General features: G+C 37.3%; 1 protein-coding gene across 4 annotated transcripts in view; it reads left to right on the plus strand.

Moving 5' to 3' along the window:
- Positions 1–16042, plus strand: part of tnksa (tankyrase, TRF1-interacting ankyrin-related ADP-ribose polymerase a) — a 113457-nt gene that overhangs the window by 27571 nt on the left and 69844 nt on the right. For all 4 annotated transcript variants that reach the window (XM_048165289.1, XM_048165291.1, XM_048165292.1 and 1 more), the window contains one exon: positions 15200–15236. In XM_048165289.1, coding sequence (XP_048021246.1) covers positions 15200–15236 — 37 coding nt within the window. The remainder of the gene's footprint in view (positions 1–15199; positions 15237–16042) is intronic.

Genomic DNA, 16042 nt, shown 5'->3' on the forward strand with positions numbered 1-16042 from the left:
TCAGCATGAGATCTTTTTTCAGCCCACCTGTGGAGCTTCAGATCAAGGGAGTCTCTGTTTATCTCTGAATAATTAATGCTCTCCTGAATTATCCACCCTGTCTGCAGTATACAGAGCACCTAGAAGCCCAGCCACAAAGCTCCTCACATGGACTAATATCCTGTGTAATTTATATTTTTTCTTGTATCTTCCTTTTTCCATTCAGTGCTCTTAATATAATGCAAAGACCTTGTTTTGTATGCAGCTTACAGCCACCTCGTTTTCATTATGCTTAGATGCTTGCTTTGTGCAAAGACCTGAACCATTTAAAGTATCATTGATCTGAATTTTATTCAACCTTTAGTGAGAATCTTAGCTAAAAGGAAAATTGTAGCTTCAACATGTAGAGCAAGCACTGGCAACGCTTAGGTTTGATTAAGGTTAAGGTTAAGGTTTGATTCCCAGGTACCGCATCTACTAAGATGTATGCTTTGAATGCACCAAGACACTTTGGATAAAAGTATCTGACAAACACATGAAAGTAACAAGAGAATGCATGTCAGTAGTATTTAGCATGATGTTCTCGCTGCTCAATCATGGCTGTCTCAATTCTCTTCTACTCTGATCATGTCTACATATACTCTCCCAGCTCCATTTATACAATTTGTTTTTTTTTTCCTCTAGTGTTTTACAGCTGTTAGATTTTCTTTGATAAAAAACACATTTCCTGTGGCTCTCTTTAGGGAAAAAAAGAGGAAAACTCATTAATTTTTGCTGATAAAGCACCCAGACAAGCTTCGATAATGGGAGTTCACAGAGCCATTTTACAAAGAGGGATATCTGAGGCAACATTAACTTCAATTAATTACTTAGCTTAATGGTCAGAGCTTGCTTGTGGGCGTATAAAGCTGATCAGTCCTCTTCACTGGACACTGGGCTGTTAAATCATTGTAATCAGCCCCTCTGTCTGTCTTACTGGGCCAGACTGGTGTGTAATGAGTCTCAGAGTTGCAATTTTCCTATTCCTATTAAGATTTTATCATCAAGCAGGCAAAGATTTGTTCATTGTCTATCTTTATATTTCTAGTGGAAGTATAAAAGAACACTACAACAACGTCTTTTCTGCAAGAAGTTGAAGTCAAATGAACTGATCCAAAAATGCAAATTCATAAGAATTTTTTTTTTTTTTTTTAAGAATTTTGGTCTATCTCTTTAACTTTAAACAAACACTTTTGGACCTGTGACCTTTTAGACTCCTGATTATTTTTAAATATACATAAACTTTTCAGACTGAAGAGTTTGATTAATTTGTCTACTAGCAATGCCTATCAGTGATCCAATACTGTTCAAAAGTTTGGAGTCAGTAAGTATTTTATTTTATTTTTTTTAAGAATTTTGGATACTTTTTATACAGATACATTAAAATATTACACTGACAACAGTTTTCATCATTGATATATATATATATATATATATATATATATATATATATATATATATATATATGTATATGTATATATATATATATGTTTCTTATTCTTCACCAAATCAGCATATTAGAATGATTTCTGATGGATCATATGACACTTCAGCTTTGTCACCACATAAGTAAATTTAATTTTAAAATATATTAAAATAGACAACAATATAATATATATACACACATATATACATATGATCTCATGATAATTGCCATCACACTAAATTTATAATTGTTCATTGTATTTAATATTTATTAGTATTCTTTATTCTGTGATTTGAAATGAGAATGGTAGAAATTATTTAACATTTTTTTTTTTTTAAATAAAATGTCTGACTGATCTTTTATGTATTCTAAATATAGACAGATAATATCTTTGCACATTAAGCATCATTTGAGAAAATTACTGCTTGATTATGAATAAACATTTAGCACATTTAAATTTTTTTTTAATATTTTCGTAGCATTAATTTTTAGCAGTTCTTATTTTTTGATTGGCTTTTTTCATAGTTGAAGATTGAAATTCTTGGTCTGGGATACGGCACAATAATCAATCCATACAAACATACATACACATTTTTTAAAAGTAGTAAAAACGAAGATTGAAGGCATGGTAAAATGTTTCCAAGACAGTTTTAATGTGACCTTCATATGACAAATGCTTGAAATGTCAGTGCAGACATTAAGTATTTCACTACAGATTTTATGCAGAACCACCTCTGAGCTGTTGCTGGAAAAATTGACATGCCTAACGATTTCCACTCCTATTTTCCACATTTCAGATTTGGTTCTATACCTGGATTTCTTGTACTGCAGTCTTTTATCTTCCTCTTCTTGCAGATTCCTGTTAGATTAGCCCAGTTTAGGCTTATATACGTGCAAAGTCTTATTGATCCTGACAGTACATGCTTGTGTAGTGCAGATCTCATTTGATGTCCAGATTAACCAAGGTCAGTTATAGATCCACAAGGATATCATTAACGTAAAGAGCCCAGACTGCCAGTTCACATTACCGTAACCTATACACTGCAGTATTTCTCATCTTACATAAAGAAAACAGTTTAATGTCAGGCAGTAGACTTTGATTTTCATTTGAAATCCTTTATCAGGTTCTAGCGGCGTAGCTGCTAATTAGCCAGTGATCTGAAATACGGTTCTTGTGGTGTTTACAGAAGGAACCAGTGGGAATGCTGTGTGTTTTTGCCCACTTGTGCCTATGTAAAATGAGAGATTTAAAGAGCGTTAGTGTGTCGTGGGACTCACACTGCCCCCCTGTGGGTAAGTCTCAGCGTGAGCTTTTGGACAAATATCTGGCTGACAAAACAATAGGCTTAGACACCATGCTCATAAATTGTATCCTGCTGGTTCCTGCCGCCAGAAACTGTGCACGCCACTCCGTCAGTTTGCTTTCATTAGTCCTTTTTTCAGTAAAATCTGTTAGGATGGTGTCAAACTAGTGGCTACAGATACAACAATGACGCATAGATGTTCAGACCCTAATTCGCCACCTTGCTTGTGTGTAATTCAATGATTTATGTCTCTAATGCAAAGCCTTAAATGAGATGTCTGTAGCCCTGCATACAAATGGCATCTCTTAAGGAAGTCATAGCCCAGTAAGTGTTCATATTGTTATTATGATTAGCTCCCAGAGGGAGGTGCTGGTTTAGTCTCTTCAGCTCATGCTTGCCTCAGACACTCACATACACAGAGTCTGCAGTGGTGTATTTGAGGGTGCCGGACACGTATTGGTTTTTCTGGGAAATCTGCCTGTTTCCGGGCAGGTGCTGTTGGCTTCCCTGACAGATCTGAGGAGCAACGAACAGATTAGCAAGCGGCGTGGTGCGTATAGTTGAGCTGGGGTTATGCAGGGAGGCTCCTTAAAGCCAGAAATGTTAAATAGGCCCTCTGTGCCCATAGCTCAGGATGCCTGCGGTGTCAGAGCCAGATCGCCTTCATATACCAGTACACAAAGCAGTCTGCAGTAAACAAGCTAAAACCCGTCAGAAGAAGCGGGGGCCGTGCAAACGAAGAGAAAGTCTGAGAGAGTCGGATCTGAATGGAATTGGCAGCAGAGGGGTTTAAGATGAAAAGGTCATAGCTCACTTTCGCCTTTCAGAGCGCCTCGGACAAATTATCTTTGAAGTATCATTGGCGCAGTTGTTCGTGGAGATCAATTGAAATGCAATGACGACGTCAAAGTGTTGGTGTGATGTTTTTTTTTTTTTTAATGACCCATTTTATTAAGAAAGATTTTCTGCACCTTCCTTCCACCCTCTCCTATTGCTTTATTCCTCATTTGGTGGGTTTTTCACTAAGTCCTTTCTTATACCTAGTATGAGGAGGATAAACCTCTTATTGCGGCAGGAACATAATCCCTTTTGCATGCCCACAGCGAAAGTATATTACACACCAGAAGTGGAGCAGATACATCTGTGACTGTGTAGGGCACCAGGAAACTCCCACATCCCATGATCATAGTAAAAAAAGAAGCCTGAAACACTTTATTTGATATTCAACCCACTATCATGTGGTTTAAGAGGGTTTCAGAACCAGAAATGCGTAAAATCCAATATTCAGATGATTCAGGGTCTTATTGAAGGTCTTAGATGCTCAAAAATCACAACACTGTTTGTTTTTCTATTTGGGGGAGTTGGAGCTGTTGTGCAGTGGTTATTGTGCAGCCTTGCTGCTCAAGTGAACAAGGTAGGTTCAAGTCCGGCATGCACTGTGTCTAATTCGATGTCTCCTCTTTCTGACTGATAGTTTCTTGTCAGTTTTCACTTTTACTGTCTAATAAGAAGCTTCTGTCATCTACTCACCCTCATGTTGCTCTTTCATTCATCTTCGGGACGTATATAAATAGGGATGCCCCGACCAAGTTCAATTGGAGTCAATGAATATTGAGTATCTACAGATAATGAGTCCCGATCTGAGATATATATATATATATATATATATATATATATATATATATATATATATATATATATATATATAGATATATATAGATATATATATAGATATATATATAGATATATATATAGATATATATATATATATATATAGATATATATATATATAGATATATATATAGATATATAGATATAGATATATAGATATATATAGATATAGATATATATATATATAGATAGATAGATAGATAGATAGATAGATAGATAGATAGATATATATATATATATATATATATATATATATATATATATATATATATGATATAGATAGATAGATAGATAGATAGATAGATAGATAGATAGATAGATAGATAGATAGATAGATAGATAGATAGATAGATAGATAGATAGATAGATATCTATTTCTATTAGGGGTGTGACGAGATCTCGTGGCACGAGATCTCGCGAGACTAATGTGACGAGATTTCTCGTCGAGGCGAAAAGTAGTCTCGTGATGTTGCCATGACAGAGTGTTAGGATGATTAGGAAAGAATATGCCACGCTTCGTTTACATTACGCCTCCACTGTCGTTTTGCTTTGTATTTAAATAAAAACCATTTAATTCAGTTGGATAACGGTTGCCACCGCTCCATATTTACAGAGTTACGCGCGATCGCTAAAAGTGAAAGTAAACGCGCGCGCGCATTCAAACGCGATTTCAATACCCCGCATTTTGAAAGCGGCTCCCTGATGAATGCAAATATCTCTCAATATGAAAGCTATCTTAGGCTGGGCAGCGTAGTTGTAACCATCTCTTAGCTCTGTATCAAAGAAAAAAATGGTCTTATTTGCACTTTGGTTGCACTTATTGTAAAGTAATTACCATAAAAAATTAATAACAGTTTTCTCTTAATCTTATTAAGCACAAACAATAAGGTTTCATTTGTTAACATTAGTTAATGCACTGTGAACTATCATGAACTAACAATGAATGACTATTAACTAACATAAACAAAGATTAATAAATACTGTAGCAAATATATTGCTCATTGTTAGTTGATGTTGGTTAATTCATGTTAATAAATGAGACCTTATTGTAAAGTGTTACCATTTTTATTTATACTGTTTTTATTTCTATGATCAGTTTGTGGAAAGGAGTTCAGTTAGGAGGTCAAAAGTTGTAGAAGCTCATAAATCATGTACAGTAAGGTCTGAAGAGACTGAAATCATACAGAAGAGAAGCCAGTCAGTTGAGTTAGTGGCAAAACCTTTTACAGTACTTGAGTATTGTTGTCTTTTACTGCATATGATAATTTATACTCAGTAGAACTGAAATTACATTCATTACAAGATGATTAGTTAAAACATTTTAAAGACACCTGCAGAATATTTTTTCTAGTCATGTATTTCGCCATTGAGGATTTCTTAAAAATAGTGTGTAAAAATCTTGTCTCATCTCGTGAACTCAATCTCGAGTCTCGTCTCGTCTCGTGAGATACCGGTCTCGTCACACCCCTAATATCTATATCTATATCTATATATATATATATATATATATATATATATATATATATATATATATATATATATATATAGAGAGAGAGAGAGATATTATTATAGATAATATTCATTTTGCACTACATGCTTAATACTTTTATATATTATCATTACTATTATTCTTTTTTCTGTTAATACATATATGCACTATTTGTAAGCAGCCCAGCTGCAATTGCTTTGGCAATACAAATGTATAGTTTTTGTCATGCCAATAAAGTACACTTGAATTTAATTGAATTGATAGAGATAGAGAGAGAGAGAGAGAGAGAGAGAGAGAGAGAGAGATCATAAACAAAATATTGATTGTCTTGATTGACAAGCAAGCACATTTAAGCTGTCATGTTACCATATTACATATATTCATACTCTATAAATAATAAAGGTCTAATTGAAATCTGTTCATATGGATCACATTTATGATCTGTTTTTGTACATTTTGACGTATGGAAGTTTGGTTGCATGGACTTTCAATGGGCAGACAGAAAAACTCAGGTTTCATTAAAATATCTTAATTTGGAATGATGTAAGAGTGAGTAACAGATTCATTTTCTTTTTTCTTTCTTTTTTTTTTTGTGGTAAACTATCCCTTTAACTATCCCCACAGCCCCCCCCCCCCAAAAAAACAAAAAAACAAAACAGGAGTAGCTTTCCTAATAAGTGTAAAGTGTTTTGCCCATAGTTTTTACCTCTTTGTGAAGGTGTCATTTGAAAGGGCCTGTAAATAAAGTAGCTAATGGACTTTCCAATTGGATATATTTTAACAGCCACCCATTTTCACTTACTGTTAGATGCTCATGGCCCAGCAAGAGGAGCATCACTTTGTTCTCAACTGTGACAAGCCTGCCCTCCATCCCTGACAGCTCATTGATTACCGTGGTGTGCTGCCTTTCGATCGTCTCCCTGATGAATTCTCTCAACCCTGAGATCCTCCCTCCCAAGTTTTCATTTGTCTTTATCCATCAGAGCATTTCTCAGGAGGGTTACCATGAGAACATGCAAATTCGGTTCTGCACCGTTGGCTGTCACCTTTCCCTTTCTTTTGTGGCATAAACACTCTGTGATTGGTGCAGCTATTTTGCAGTGTCTTTCCTGAAATGACAAATCAACCCACACTGATAATGGCACCGAAAGCCTGACAATGAAAATCATTGGGAGATCAGACATCTTACCAATTGGTCTGGATGATGTTTTCCTTTTCCATGACGGAGAAGAAAGTGATTCATCTTCCCAGGCTATCTGTTGCCCTTGGTCGCTATTATCACCGTGCTGTAATTGCCTGGTTTTACACATGGCTGAGCGGCTGCCTGGCCTGTCTGTAATAAAATGGTAGGCAGAAATACAGAAGACATGGGGAGAAGAGAAACAGAAATAATGAGCTTAGTTATCCAACTCTCCAGATGTAGGATAAAACAACTGGAGAAGAGCAGAGGTCGCAGCACGTCCTGATTTACTCCTGTTGTTTGATGCTCTCTTGAGAGGTTTACATTCGTATGATTGGCCGGGTTGAGTCTTTGGCAGTGATGCAATGGAGTAGTCATAACGTTGGATCTGGAGGTTTTTTTTTTGCCAGGGTAGACAGCTATCTCTAATTGTTGACTTGCTGTGAAATGGCAGTTCCTGCGGTGGGTAACCAGCAGTGATGGAGCGATATTGTCTAATTAACAGCTATGTTAGCTCTCCCTTGTGCCCATTCCAAAATCTACCATCAGCCTTGTTGATGTATAATGCACAATGCACATATTCTAGTGTTGAACATTTGTAGTGAATTTAGAGTAAATGTTGTGTTAAAATCATATCATTTTAGGTAAGATTTTTTTAATGTTTTTGAAAAAAATCTATTTTGCTCACCAAGGCTGCATTTATTTGATCAAAAATACTGTAAAAGCTGTAATATTTTGAAATATTACAATTTAAAATAACTGTTTTCTGTTTTAATATATTTTAAAATGGAATTTATTCCTGTGATGACAGCTAAATTTCAGCAGCCGTTAATTCAGTCTTCTGAGTCACATGATCCTTCAGAAATTATTCTTATCAATGTTGAAAACAGTTGTGCTGCTTAAAAATTTTGTGGAAACCGTGATACTTTTTTTTTCAAGATTCTTTGTTGAATAGAAAGTTCAAAAGAACTGCATTTAATAGACATAGACTGGGGTGTTCCACCAAGTAAACTGACTTGCCCTAATTGGACCAACATCGACATGTATTGCTTGGCTACCCACACAGGTAACAATTGATATCCCAATATGGGGAAAAACTATTTAAGATTCTATCCAAGCTGTGCATGTCCCAGCAGAATCCTTTAGGGCTCTTGATGTCTGAGAAACATACTTCTGTGGTTAGCTTATTAGCTTCTGTGCTGCTTATTTACTTTAGAAAGCCATAGGCTAGCGTAGAAGCAATATTTCGAATTATGGTTATATTTAATTACGTTTTCCTGGTATAGAGGACGTGAAATTGATGTCCTGACTGAATGGAAGCAATACCTTACGGCTCAATCCCTATAACATTTTTCTCTTTAATGGCTCATTCAGGGTATGCCAAGGTTTTGATTGACAGCTAAATTCTCCGGTGTAGCCAGAGGAGAGGCAAGGGCTCAGCTGGATTGTTTTCCGTGGCTTAGGTTCCAATTCCCAGCTCTCCGTTTGGCAGAAGGGATCCACTTCGCCGTCAGTAAACTGTGACCGTGTCTCAGGGCTCTGATCTTTTAATGCCTAGTCCCAAGAACTTTCCATTTGGAGTCACTGATCCAAAACCAAACGCTTTTTTTCACTGTGTTTATATAAATTGCAGCCCACAAAGCAATAATTTGAGTTGCAGGTCTTGTCTGAGGCATCATCAGTCTTTTGCTTTCAGCTGTGTGGTAGTGCACTTGGGTCTTTCTTGCCTAGAGGTCTGAATCATGAGTTATATTAACAGAAGGTGAACATTGCAGCTCCTCTCAATATGGTTTATTTCCTCAATCAGCTTTGGGACTAAGCTGCACATTTGCCAGTTAATGGTAAGAATGAAGGAGTTTGCTGGTTAGTGCGAAGCTGTGGGAGCTTATCACGCCGTACAGCATAGACACTCATGGATAGGATGATATTTTGGCTATATATTTAGTTTATGTTTGTTATAACTGAGATTTATTTAGTTAATTGTGCTTTGTAGGATATCTTTTTGCAGTCTCTCTCTGTCCCTTCAGTTGAAATGAAGCATTAAGCCCTTTAATGGGTTGCAGAGTGCCACAAACGTTACCCACAAGGCCTTTCCTGCTGTATATCAGCTACTTTGTAAAAATATGTAAATTTCACCATTTTTTTTTTTTTTTTTACAGCTCAAAAGCTTGTTAGAATGAGATGAATGGAGAAAAAAATCTATGCAGTGCAAATTTTAAGCAGAAAAAAAGGCATTGAAGGGAAATTTTTATATCACAGCTGTATCTTTGTCTGACAGTATGTTTATACAAATGTGTTAGATAGTTCAGTGGCTCGTTCAGTGTTGCCTTTCAATAATTAAGTGGGCGGAATTAATTTCATGGATTAATGCAGCAGAAATTAATTTAGCTCATATCTATGGTTGCATTTTTTCCGAAATATGGTTGCATTTTAGATGTAGACACATGTAGACTGCATGCAAAAGACGTTAAACGTCTTAATGGTGCCATGAAGTGGGGTGTATTTTTTGCATATAACAGCTAAAGAAACATTTAGAAAATCATTTAACATTGATTTTTTTTTTTTTTTTTTTTTCCCAAAAAAAGAAAACAAGTGTTAGTTATGTGTTACGGAACACGTGTGCTGACAAACACGGTGTAGGAAGAGGAAATTAACTAATCTCCCAATGTTTATTTTGGCTCCAGAGAGAAAATTGTGTGGCGCAGCAAACAGGATTTGCCCTTCGTTTCCCATCATATCTCAACAAAAGTGTGTCTAAGGAGCCCTGCGATTTTGTGGAGAACACCTTTACGATGCAACCCGTCCTGTTGAATCCTCTTTCTTTGAGCCAGCTAGGCAGGGGTCCAGTCACCCTGACCATACATGCCAGTTCCCCCTAACCTTTCCTTACTCACAGTCATGCACCACACAAACAACTTCCTTCACAGCAAGAGACTGAAGTGCACTCTATCAGTTTGCCAAGTGTACTTTATCAGTGTGTTGGCCCGGAAATCAAAGGCAGGTCATTTGTCCTCGGGCGGCGCATGTTTACTTTGAGTTGTTGCTCTCACACCCACCCACACAAAAAATATACTGAAATTCAAGCAACCGATGTACTCACGGTTCAGTCGGAGAGGCTATTAGGCCTTGCTTCAGTGGTGGTGTTTGAAGAGGAGGAAATGATCATTTGTGCACATCCTGAAGGGAAAGAGAGAAAAAAATAAATAAATAAATCAACAACAGATAAACCCTTCAATGGCTTTTACATGAACCATATTCTGTTTGTCATCACGATACTTAAGACATTTTTTTTTATGAATTTTATTGGATTTTATTTGGATTTTTAAAGTAATTCATTCATTTGCAGTTTGTATTTAAACTATACATTAATGTTAAGCAATTAGGTTGATATTTCTTTTAGTAATCGTATAAGAACAGATTATAAACAAAATTTTAAACTCGCTTCATGCACATCCTCCGTATAAAATGCTGTGCTACTTGTACTACAGATCAAATGTTCAAATGTTTTTGAAAGAAGCCTTTTATGCTCACCAAGGTTGCATTTATTTGATCAAAAATACAGTAAAAACAGCAATATTGTGAATAACTGTTTTCTATTTTAATACAGTATTTAAAATGTAATTTATTCCTGTAATAGCAAAGCTGAATTTTCAACATCATTACTCGATCACATGATCCTTCAGAAATCATTCTAATATGCTGACTGGGTGAAACATTTCATATTATAATCAATGTTGAAAACAGACTTCTATTGAATATTTTTGTGGAAACTGTGATCAGAATTCTTTGATCAAATGACAGTTCAAAAGAACAGCATTTATTTGAAATAGAATATTTTAACTGGTGAGTAAAAGTATTAATTTCTTTCAATTGAAAGAAAAAAAAAATCTTTTGAATGGTAGTGTATGTTTTGAACTCTCACATTTCTGAGTGGTGAAACAGAGGCATAACATTTCAGTAATATTTGCCTACTGGGTTTTGATTAGATCAGAGGAACATCACAGAAATTACTCCTGTTGTTATATACTTGTATATCAGTGGGGTCTCTGGGACCCCAAACATAAAAACAGTAAGTCATTCCATTAGTAAGTGCAATTCCATTAGTATTATGAGACTACTGGATTATTGCTGGTTCTTTCAGCTCCGCATATCATCAGTATTGAAATCCCTCATATTTGGCATTAAATCTGAATCAGGGTTGTTTTCTATAAGGGAGTGTTTGATGCTACAGCCAAATTTCTATATTCATTGTGGTTGTATTTATTTGAAAGTATGTCTCTATAGAAATGGGAGTAATTTTGAAAACTATGCTCTTTAATCATTCTTTAGTCCAGGGGTAGGAAAGTTCGGTCCTAGAGAGCCGCTGTCCTGCTGAGTTTAGCTCCAACCTTAATCAAACACACCTGAACAAGCTAATCAAGCTCTTCAGGATTACTAAGGCTATAGCGGGTATGCACGTGACGTCACCGTGGACCGTTAGGACTGTGGTTACGCACGCTGAGTGGCAAAAGACTGAGCAGCAGCATTGGTTTTCAGCGTGAATGTTGCGAAAAACACACAAAACACATTCAAAACGGGAAAGAGCTTTGCGGCTGACTGTACAAATAGATTTGACACAAACCCTGAGGTATATATTTAAAAACTAGAGAAAGCAGCAGAAAAAGAAGCAAATGGATCACTGCAATTCATAGAAACAGCTGGACTCCAGCAGAGAAACATGGATTTGCAATTATCATTTTTTGTCGAATTGTTGGATTTTGAGGTAAAATCATACCTTATATATTGTATTGTTATATATTATGTTGACGACTCATCAATTAAATATTTTCCATCTTATATTATGCATAATTGGGTGTTTTTAAATAAACAACACTGTCAAAAACTATACTATAAAACTATATATGTTTTAGGGCTGGACAATATGACCATATAACATTGATATAAGTGATTACATTACCGATATTGTAGTTATATAAAATATTCACAGCCAGATTTGCTTTATGTATTTCCCCGGCGTCAAATCAGGCACATATAAATGTCAAAAAACACGACTCCTGGCTACATGTCAATATCCATGGATTAGGTTTATTTGACAAGATGTAAGAAACACTTTTGAGTCCAACCTTTAGGGTAATTCGTTAGTTTTACTCGCGTTTTCGCCATTTCTCCTATTAATCCAGTTACGCAGCAGGTTCTTTTGCCACTCAGTCCAGCTGAGGGAGCGCGTTTTCGGCGGGAAAGTGACGTCGATGCATACCCTCTATAGGCAGCTGAAGCTTTTTTAAGGTTTGGAGCTAAACTCTGCAGGACAGCGGCTCTCTAGGACCGAACTTGCCTACCCCTGATTTAGTCGCACATATATGCAGGAGTCAGAATATCTTGGAGATATCATAGAGAGGTCATAGAGGGTGGGCTCCTTTGACTTTGGGCATTTAGCAACTGCCCGGCAGCATCCTAGCAACAACTCAAGACACCCTACTGAGAATGTCAGTCCAACTCCAGTGTCGTGCCAGTGAGTTCTGCATTACACTCATGTACTTCAGAATAATGTATAAATCTAGTTCATTTTTTTATTGTTAATTTTTTCCTTTTAGCTTTTGGGTAAACATGCATCTTTTTCATGCAGAGAGAGCATCTGAAATCTGACTGCAACAGTACGACTAGACTAATAGTCTCTCTGATGCTGTTATGAAAGATTGCTAAACTTGGCAGGCAGCTCGTTAATAGTCTCTGAAGTCGTGATATTTTTTGCTTCACCATCTGTGGTTTTCTTCTCTCTCTCTATCTCTCTCTCTCGCTCTCTTTTTTTTTTTTTCTTAAAGATCTCCTTCTTGTCAATAATGTCATTTATCGATCTGAAGGTGATTTGTCCCGTGGCATTCAGTGGTTTAATACTGACTAAGCAAGAAAAACTACCAGAGAAAGTACAAGACCAGGACATGATAGGATTTCACTCCCGGATCATTTTGCCATAGTCAAGCATTGTCATCTCCAATCTCTCATGCCGTGCTTTAGATTGTAACGCTTGCCAAACACCAAATGCGCGTTTCTGAATATATATAAAAGTTGCGCGCCAGTGATCAATAATTTTAATAGGAAATGCAATATTGCAAAGTCTAAGTCAGCATATTAAAATGATAATCTGCTCCTTAAAGGTTCTATTTGTTAACATTAGTTCATGCATTAGGTATTGTGAACTAACAATTAACATTCATAAATCTGTTAATGGTAAGTATCAGTGAACTGTTGGTTATTGTTAATTCATGTTTCTCAATTACCCATTGGCTAATATAAATTTTTACACTTTGAAATGTATTATTGGAAATTAACATTTAACACATTAATAAATACTTTAAAAGTGTTGTTCGTTGTTAATTCCTGATACTTGATTCATTAAAGGGTTAGTTCACCCAAAAAGGGAATTTCTGTTAAGCACTCATGATGTTCCAAACCCGTAAGACCTTTTTAAAGATATTTTTGATGAAATCCGAGAGGGGTTTTTTTTTTTATCTTCCATGGAAAGCAACGAAATGACCACATTTAATGTCCAGAAAATTTAAAATTTTTGGGTGAACTAACCCTTTATCTAATTGTTGAATTTAACCTTGATTTTAAATGTTACCTGGGGTTCAAATAAAAAGCATAGCTTCTGCTAAAGAAAATATTTGACATGGTTTGTGTTCGTACCAGAATTTTCTGGGGTTTTTTTTCCCCTCCAAATTTTCTTTGTTGTGACACCTGTATGGAATATTCCTCATTTAGCCACAAAAACAAATATATGAGGAACAAAATTCTAATGTATCAGTGTGTTTTTGTTGCAGTTTTACAGAGTGACAGTATTTTAATCTTTTTAGTTTAGAGGTTGTGTGATCAGGATCCAAGGTCTAAATGCCAACAAATCAGGGAAACGTACTTAATAGTGCCACTGTCATGTGGACATAAATATATATTGTTTATAAAAACTATGCAAAATACAGTTTAATGGACAGTAAGAATGTTCATAGCCTACCACTGGCAAAATCAGAATTTTAGACTCTATTTTATGTATATTTTTTTTTTTTTTTTTTTTTTTTTTTTTTTGCACTCTGCTCCATTAGGATCTCTCAGTAGGGGGGATGTCAGGCTCGGAGGTTGGCCGCCCTCTCGGTGAGAAAATGCAACCGATGGCCTGCCGAGCACGAGTCTTCCGCACATGCCTTTTTCTGCTTTATTATCATCCTTCTCCACTTCATGATTTACAGCCTTTTGTTTGCGACTGCAACCAAAACGGCAAACAAGCTCCACTCGAAGCATTTTGTTTTAGTCATTTTGTTGTTCAAACATCCCCCTGCATGCAGCCCATATGTCACGATATCCATCTCTCCATAACATTTTCACATGCCTTTCTGCTGCTTTTTCCGCTCCCTCCTTCTTTCGCCCTGTCTTTTTGCATCCTCCCCCCTTATTCCTCACTTCTCTTGTCTCCACAAGCCTCGGTAGAGAGAGAGCAAGCACATGTGGGGGTGGGGAGGAATCACAGCTGAATTAGTTGTGTCTCTCTGATTGGCTGAGAGGCTGGGTATTGTGGGTGGGGGGGAGAGCGGGGCGGGCTGCTTTTGTTTATTACATATTTCCCCCCTTTCTCTTATCTTGTGTTATCACGGTAACGGCTCCTCCTATACAAACATAAAATTGACAGTGGAGGGGAAGTATCATCGGGCTCACTGTATTCAAGGGGAGGGGCGTGTGTGTTTGTATATGTGTGTGTGCTGTCTTTCTGCCTGAGAAAGAGAGCCATTTAATTTGTGGAGTGAGCAGGGATATGCGTCAGTTCGTCCGCCGTATCCAAGACACTGCCGATGCCGCGTCCACAATCTGCTCAACGTCACCGTTTCATCAGGCGAGAGGGGTTGGCGCTTGGCGACGCCACCACCAGAAGAGAGAGACAGGCAGAGAACGAGAGAAAAGCAAGGCAGCATTGGTGCACTGATGCCTGTGTGCGTGTGTGTTTGAGTGTGTCTGTGTGGGGCTGCCGGCGGTCCGCTGCTCCTTAGTTACTCTGGCTTCTTGCTGCTGCTGTACGTCCTTCATCCTGTTTGCCTCTGACACCATGATTTTTTGTAATCACTTAGGTGAATACAAGAAGGACGAACTCTTGGAAGCTGCGAGGTGAGTACATGCCTTCTCAACCTTTCCTCATCTCATTTCCCACTCTCCCATGATTCCGTTGTCTTCCTCCCTCCCTTGTGCTGTTTCCATAGACACTGTTTTTCTTTTGTTGGTGCACATGGATATGAATTAAGGCATGTGTTGGAGAAGGTGCCATCAGGGCCGGGAATGTCTGACTCAGTGGATGCATTTTCATACATACATGTGATGGCCTGAAGGAGCCAACTTCCTGCACAGAGGACAGTAGCTGCATGCCATGGGCAGAATGCTTGATTCCATGTGGCGAATTCGGTTTTAATTGGTTTCCGAGTGCTGCGGGTGAAACCAGTGGAGGAGGATGTGAAAGAGACACAAAACTTTACATCCTACCTGTTGTCAGGGGAAACTCCTTTTCATCAAACACCTGATTGTCACCATAGGACACCTAGCCATGGAGAAACAAGACTGCCTTTTGAAACGTTTGACATGTCAGCAATCCCAGCAGTCACTGCCTTCGTCACAAAGAAAAGATGTTCCTTTTCATTCTCTGGTCTACATCTCCATTGGCTTTGCCCCCCCCTTTTAATATCCCTGCCTTCAGGCGCAGCCCGCAGCATGGATACAAATCAGGACTCTTGTTGTTTTAATGATCAAGAGAGAAAGGAACTACAAAGGCCCTGTAATTCTCTCCAACATTAGGAAGAAAGATGGTTAGGAACACGTATGATCACAGGGGGCTTCATTGCTTTGGAATTAAGTTGATCTCTGACCCACCCCCCCACCCCCATGTGAAGATGGCACACGTAACCCTATAAATTGAGAAACGT

The sequence above is a fragment of the Megalobrama amblycephala genome, linkage group LG18, assembly GCF_018812025.1.
Source record: "Megalobrama amblycephala isolate DHTTF-2021 linkage group LG18, ASM1881202v1, whole genome shotgun sequence".
Classification (NCBI taxonomy): Eukaryota; Metazoa; Chordata; class Actinopteri; order Cypriniformes; family Xenocyprididae; genus Megalobrama; species Megalobrama amblycephala.